Source organism: Acomys minous, assembly GCF_964271855.1.
Source record: "Acomys minous genome assembly, chromosome: 16".
NCBI classification, from domain to species: Eukaryota; Metazoa; Chordata; class Mammalia; order Rodentia; family Muridae; genus Acomys; species Acomys minous.
Genome location: NC_140498.1, coordinates 13,450,132 through 13,457,321, shown reverse-complemented (window position 1 = coordinate 13,457,321; position 7,190 = coordinate 13,450,132). Strand labels below are relative to the sequence as shown.

General features: G+C 47.5%; 1 protein-coding gene across 1 annotated transcript; it reads left to right on the top strand.

Moving 5' to 3' along the window:
• Positions 1-257: 257 nt before the first annotated feature.
• LOC311585684 (interferon-gamma-inducible GTPase 10-like) lies at positions 258-4,370 on the top strand. The gene is made up of 2 exons (XM_084761162.1): positions 258-739; positions 1,949-4,370. The coding sequence occupies exon 2, from the start codon at positions 1,970-1,972 to the stop codon at positions 3,215-3,217; it is 1,248 nt and encodes a 415-aa protein (XP_084617288.1). The 5' UTR covers positions 258-739; positions 1,949-1,969; the 3' UTR covers positions 3,218-4,370.
• The last annotated feature ends 2,820 nt before the right edge of the window (positions 4,371-7,190 follow it).

Below are 7,190 nucleotides of genomic sequence, written 5' to 3'. Positions count from 1 at the left end.
TGGGACCTATTCTAGCAAATTGCCTGAGCAAACGTTTGTTTTGTTTTGTTTTGTTTTTTCTTCCTATGTGGGACCTCAAGGTTTTCGGAGCCTATAGCGAGTTAATGAAGAGACTCAAAGAGCTTCAGAAGTCGGCTTGCAGGACAGGGTGTGGCCCATAGGGAGTTAATGAGGTGACTCAGAGAGCTTCAGAAGTCTGCTCGCAGGACAGGGTATGGAAAGTAAACACATTGTTACATCATCTCCATGGAGGTTAGTTGTGCAGAGCGGGGAGCCAGGCCATGGGTGAGCTTGTGGGATCTGGCTTCTGAGCTCTTTGAAGGCATGAATACAACCTGGGGTCTAGGTGAAACGACCCCTCCCCAGTCACTGCACACTCCCCTGGTGGCTTTCAGTTTCTATGCCTAGAAATTATGTTATGAGAAGTCTACTTTCATTTTCACGTTCCAGGAAGTTCCTACTCTGCCCTTTAGAGTTTTCCCCTCCCTCTCTCAGCTAGACTCCTAGGAAAGCAGGGCAGCCGCTAGAGGTAAACCTCCAAACCCTTCATACGCAGCTCAGCCTCCGCTGCAGCAGTCACACAAGCACAGCACGCTTGGAGTTGCAGGTAAAGATCCATCTGTGCAGGTCTGTGTGCACCTGCTCTGCCCAGTGCAGCGGGAAGATCTTCACTGGACCCATTCTCGACTCTCCCAGAGGGAAGGTTAGGAGCTCAAGTCTCTTTTCCTCAAAGGACCTGGTGAGTGAGACAGGATATATGTTTTTAAATTAATATAGTTCTACAAATAGTCTATATTGTAGGCTGTAGGTCTGAGGGTGGAACTTGATTTGGTTGAGGTGCCGTGGGCTTAGGATGGATGGCAGGATGGGTGGCGGGGCCAGCTAAAAGCCACTCAGAGAACTTAATACCTGGGGTATTTTCAGAGACCAGTTATATCCAGGCTGTGGAAAAACCCAGGCATATCAGTGGATAGAACTGCACTGGGGGGTCACCTGATACCAGATATACCCCACCCAATAGCTAACCACCTTTTCCTTGGAAGGCAAACAAAACCACAAACTCAAGAGTTCATGTGTTTTCCTGAGCTCTGACTCCTCCACTAAACTGTGGGCTTGACTTTGGCCTCTGCGGAGAACCTGGTCCACAGAGGGACTAACTTCAACCTTGAAATCCCTCCTGCATGTCCCTTAACTTCTCAGGGTTTTTTTGTTGTTGTGTTTGTTTGTTTTTAAATCTTTAACTTTATGGCGGAGGAGGCTGGGATGCTGCCCAGTGGTAGGGTACTTGCCTAGCACGCACAAGGCCAATGGGTTCAAGCCTTAGGATCCTACAAAAGACTGCTCCATTTGAAGGTGAAAGTCATTAACACTGTGTTTCCAGGGGTGTGGAGACGAAGGGCAGCTGTGTGCAGAGGCACACTTGAGGTTCATGGGCCACATTCCCAACATACCCCCCCCCCCACCGCATCTTGCCCTGGCCTGTTCTTGGTGAATAAATGCACTGCGAAGGGTCAGAAGACAAGGTTCTGCCTGCACACCCTTTTTGTACCCAGACGTGCTCATTCTAACACTTGGTTCACACTCTCAGAGCTGTTGTAGATGGCATGCGGTCTGCACACGCTGGGTGCCTAAGAATTCCCTTTGCTTATTAGATGGTGCTATGTCCAAACATTTTTTTTTTCAAAATATTGAAAATAAAACAAGATGAAAGCCTAGAAAAGAGCCTAGAAAGTTTGGCATGAGAAATCAGAGCTTGAAATTTAATGAACAATCTCTTGAGAAAGCAAATTGGCCAAGTCCTAGAAACATCAGTGAACCGAGTAAGCAGGGAACTTGTTCCCAGTCCTGGTGTGAGTTTCCAGAGCAACCTCTACCCTAGCTGCAGCGTTGAGCCCTTCTGTGCTGTGTTAACCTTTGACCTCCTTTCCCACTGCTGCCTTCCCTCCAGCGTCCTCTGCGGCCCACAGCCATGGGTCTGTCTTCTTCTGTGCCTGACGAAAAGGCCCACAACTTGGCCTCCAGCTTTAATTCATTCTTCAAGACTTTCAAGATGGAAAGTCAAGTCATTTCTGAGGAGACCATCAGTTCAATCCAGTTGCTTGTTCAGGAAGGGAACATGGAGAAGACGATTTCCGTGATCAACGCTGCCTTGACAGACATTGCAAATGCCCCCCTGAGCATCGCAGTGACAGGGGAGACTGGGGCAGGAAAGTCCACTTTCATCAATGCCCTGCGGGGAGTAGGGCATGAGGAGAAGGACGCAGCTATGACCGGAGTAGTGGAGACAACCATGCAGAGAAAGAAATACGTCCACCCTAAGTTTCCTAACGTGGCCCTTTGGGATCTCCCTGGGGTCGGATCATGTAACTTCAAGCCAAAAGACTATCTGAAGAAAATGGAGTTTCAGGAGTATGACTTTTTTCTTATCATCTCCTCTACTCGCTTTAAAGAGAACGATGCCCAGCTGGCCAAAGCCATTGGAAAAATGAAGAAGAAGTTCTATTTTGTTCGAACAAAAATTGACAGTGATTTGTATAATCAGAAAAGGTGCGCCCCCACGACCTACAATAAGGAAGCTATCCTGCAGGCTATCCGGAAGGATTGCCAGGAAAAGCTTCAGATCGCTGAGGTAGACTCCGCTCAGGTCTTCCTGGTCTCTAGTGTTGAGGTAGCGCAGTTTGATTTTCCTCACCTGGAGTCCACCCTTTTGAAAGAGCTGCCTGCACACAAACGGTACATCTTCCTGCGGTGCCTCCCCACCGTTACCGAGACTGCTATTGACCGCAGGAAAGATTGCCTAAGACAGAAGATCTGGCTGGATGCTCTGAAGGCTGGAGCGTCGGCCACCGTCCCTATGATGTCTTTCTTCAAGGATGACATCGAGGAGCTGGAGAAGACCCTGACCTATTACAGGTCTTGTTTTGGGCTGGAGGACACGTCACTGGAAAACATGGCCAGGGAATGGTCCCTCTCTGTGGAGGAGCTCAAATCTACCATTAGGTCACCCCGTTTGTTGTCAGCTGAGGCAGATGAGTCTGTGGGAGACAAGCTGGTGAAATACATGGAGAAGGTTTTTGCTGTCACCGGCGGGTTCATAGCCACTGGCCTTTTCTTTAGAAAGAGTTACTACATGCAAAATTACTTTCTTGACATAGTGGCAGATGATGCTAAAGTTCTACTTCAGAAAAGTCTTTCTGGGGGACAGTGTGGACCCTGAGTAAAGACAGGGAGAATGAGGCAGCTGGCCTGCGACTTAGGTGACGTTAGTGTTTTCAGGACACTGGAGGGATAATTTAGGGTGTTCCTGAAGCCAGGCTGTGATATCTCTTAGGCTTTGTGACCCTTGGGAATTATGCTGCATGGCTCATGCCCAGCACGAGTCTAATGATAATATGCTAGTACAAACTTTCTGGGCAGAATGTTTTTGGAGTTTGTTTGTTTGTTTTGGTTTGTTGTTTGTTTGTTTGTTTAGACAAGGTTTCACTATGTAGCCATGGCTGTCCTGGAACGCCTTCTGTAGACCAGGCTGACCTTGAACTCACACAGGAATCTTCCTGTTTCTGCCTTTTAAGTGCTGGAATTAAAGGTGTATACTACCACCCCTGGAGGAAGTGGGGTTTTTTTTTCTAGACAGGGTTTCTCTGTGTAGCCTTGGCTGTCCTGGAATCGCTTTGTGGACCAGGCTGGCCTCGAACTCACAGCAGTCTGCCTGCCTCTGCCTCCCGAGTGCTGGGATTAAAGGGGTGCACCACCATAAAGACAACATTTCTAGGAGTTAGAATAAGAAATAAATCTAATTGTGCTTGTTGGCATGAGCAAAGATTATTTTAAGATTGAAAAAATACATCCATATGAAAGTAAACTTCTAGCTGAATATATCCCAAGGGCATAAATAAAACCAAGAGATTCTTAAGCTCTTTGGTAGTAATACTGATCATAACAATAGCTGTCACAGCACCATTGCTTTACTGCAGTGTGGTATACTGTCACATGACCAGGCCAATAGTGTTAATAGCAAGCACAGAGTGACAAGAATAGCAGAACAGACAGAATATTCTCTGAGTATTCAGAATATTCTCTAAATAGAGAGAATAACAGCATATTCTCAGCAGAATAGACACGCAAAGGGTGGTGCAGAATTGGCTCAGCAGTGAGGAGCAATTGCTGCTTTTGCGGAGGATCCAAGTTTGTTTTGAGCGCTTAGGTTGGATGGCCCACAACTACCTGCAGCTCTAGCTCCAGAGGATCCAATGCCCTCTGATCTCCACTGGCACCCACATGCACGTAGCCACACACAGATATACATGTGTAACACAGGAAAGAAAGAAAGAAAGAAAGAAAGAAAGAAAGAAAGAAAGAAAGAAAGAAAGCCGTGTTTTAACTCTGTGTACTAAATAGGCTGGTCAACAGTGAGTGCTCTCCGCAGGAGTGGTGGGCATTCTTAACGCGATGCTCGGGTTTAGAACTCTGCCCTGCAGTGATTAGTTGAGCATTGACGGGACGCAGAGCTTTAAGTGAAGCAGAGGGAAAGGGTAATTGTGCTATAGGGACCCAAGGAACCGTTAAAGCCAGGCTGGGCCAGGGGAAGTGGGGCCCAGCTTGAGACTTTCTGCTGAACAAACACGGGCTGACTCGAGACCTGTGTGTGTGACGAGTGCGGGGAAACTGAAGCATCAGATAAAACCAACAATGTTGTAGTAAAACCAAGATCCCACTGTCAACTCTGAAATACACCAAGGAAACTGCGTAAGAAGGAAGAAATCAGGGGCTGGAGAGATGGCTCAGAGGTTAAGAGCTGTCTGTTCTTCCAAAGGTCCTGAGTTTAAGCCTCAGCAACAACATGGTGGCTCACAACCATCTATAATGAGATCTGGTGCCTTCCTCTGGCCTGCAGGCACACATGTGGGTAGAATATGGTACAAATAATAAATTAAAAAAATCTTAAAAAAAAAAAAAGAAGGAAGAAATCAATGTGTACTGCTTATTTTCATGAAAGTGTTTAGTTTGCCTTACCTGTATAGATTGTACACAAAAAAGTTGAAGGAATCTCTTTTCCTGTCTGTCTGTCTGTCTGTCTGTCTGTCTGTCTGTCTCTCTCTCTCTCTCTCTCTCTCTCTCTCTCTCTCTCTCTCTCTCTCTCTCCCTCCCTCCCTCCCTCTGAGACAAGGTCTCACTATGTAGTCCTGGAGCTCACTATGTAGACCAGGCTGGCCTTTAACTCACAGAGATCTGCTTGCCTCTGCTTCCTGCGTACTGGGACTAAAGGTGTGCACCACCACCAAACTGTGACCAAACTGTGTATTTTTTATGTCAATTATGCCTCAATAAAGTGTGTGAAAACAGAAACAGGTCTAGACTGTGATTCGTTGCCTGTGTGTTACTTTCTGTTGCTTCAGGAGGGGGTCCTTGGTAGCATGGGTCACCAGAGGTGGGGGTGCCAGGGGTGAAATCACCATAAATGGAGGTAAGTCCTCAGGGGTGAGGCCACCATGGGTCGGGTAACCAGGAGTAGGATTCTCAGGGTTGGAGGTTCTCGGGGGTGCATTACTCAGGAGTGAGGCCCTTGGGACTTGAATTCATCAGAGGTGAGAGTCCTTACAGGTGGGGTCCTTAAGGGTGAGGTCACCAGGGGTGGGAGTTCTCAGACATAAGGTACTGGGGGGGGGGAGGGGGAGGGTTCATTAGGGATGGAATCCTTAGTGGTTGGGTCATAGTAATCTCAACAGACAATATTTGTTTTGTGATTACCTAAAAAAAAATTATACAGAGTCATGAACCCAGCAGTCTACAGTGAGCACTGCGTGGTTCTTCACGAGAGGCCTTTAACTTTCGAGCTAAACAGCAAGCATCTTCAGATTCAGGCTCAGTGGAAAGACGGCAGCCCGACACCGGGTCTGTCTGGTAGCGTCACCCTCGGTGCTCCAAGCACAAAGTGGCCCACTCTGTCTGTAGGTCCAAAGGGTTTTCTTTTTCTATTTTTGATTACATTTTTATTCATTTATTTGTTCTCTGTGTGGGGAGCACACATGTGTGCCACCGCGCACATGTCAGAGAACAACTTTGTGAAATTGTTTTTTTTTTTCCCTCAGTGTGGGACCCAGGAATTGAACTCAGGTCACCAGATGTAGCAGCTTTTACCCTGAGCCGCCTTCTCTCTGCCCTTCAGAGGGTTTTCTCACTGGCCATACTCAGAAAGAAGAAAGAAACAAAAAACCCAAAAACTCACTGGGTGGTGGTGCATGCCTTTAATCCCAGCACTAGGGAGGGAGGCAGAGGCAGGTGGATTGCTATGAGTTCGAGGCCAGCCTGGTCTACAAAGCGAGTCCAGGACAGCCAAGGCTACACAGAGAGACCTTGTCTTGGGAAAACAAACAAACAAAAACAAAAAACAAAAGAAAAAACTTGCCACCAACTAGATCCAAAATTTTAATGCTAAGTCTCTTGACGTGGCCCCTGCAGCACAGGGCTCCGTGAACACCCCACAGATTTGGCTCCCGAGAAAATCACACACCTCTGGGTCAACACAGAAAGCAGGACCAGGGGAAGATATGAGGGCACTGGAATGAGACTGGAAGAAAGGCCTGGAACAGTCTCTGGCCTGTATCCTTCTGTCCCTGTGAGTAAATATCACTCACATTCACAAACATCAAAATGAAAGTCAGCCAGGCAAGCTTTAGTTTCTTTCCGGGCAGCACAAACATTTCCAGGAAAAGAAAACCGTTTTCATGATTTCAGAACCCTGAGACTTGGAGGAACACCTGAACTTGGGACTCCCGAGTGCCTAGACCTGCAATAAATCATACATCAATAACGTATAGCCACACGGAATCAACAGCTGCAAAAACCCTGCAGAAAGATAAGGACCACCCAAAGCAACAGCAGGACATCGGGTCGGGGGACAAAGGTCCAAGGTGAATTGCTGATTATCGCCCACAGCTACAAAGCCCATCTTGCTCTCTGGTCTGGAACTTAGGATACTAAGTACTCATAAGAAGGCTGTGGACAAATGCTTAGCAGGATGGGGGATGTGTTCCAAGTGGATGCACCTGTTGGTAGCTAGGCACCTGTCCATCATCCCTGTGCTCATCCTTCCAGACCCACAGTGTGGGGGGACAGTCCGGGCTTTACTGTGGATCGGGGTGGGGTGGGGGAATGAAGAAAGGAAAGATAGCTGTGGTAATTGCAGACGA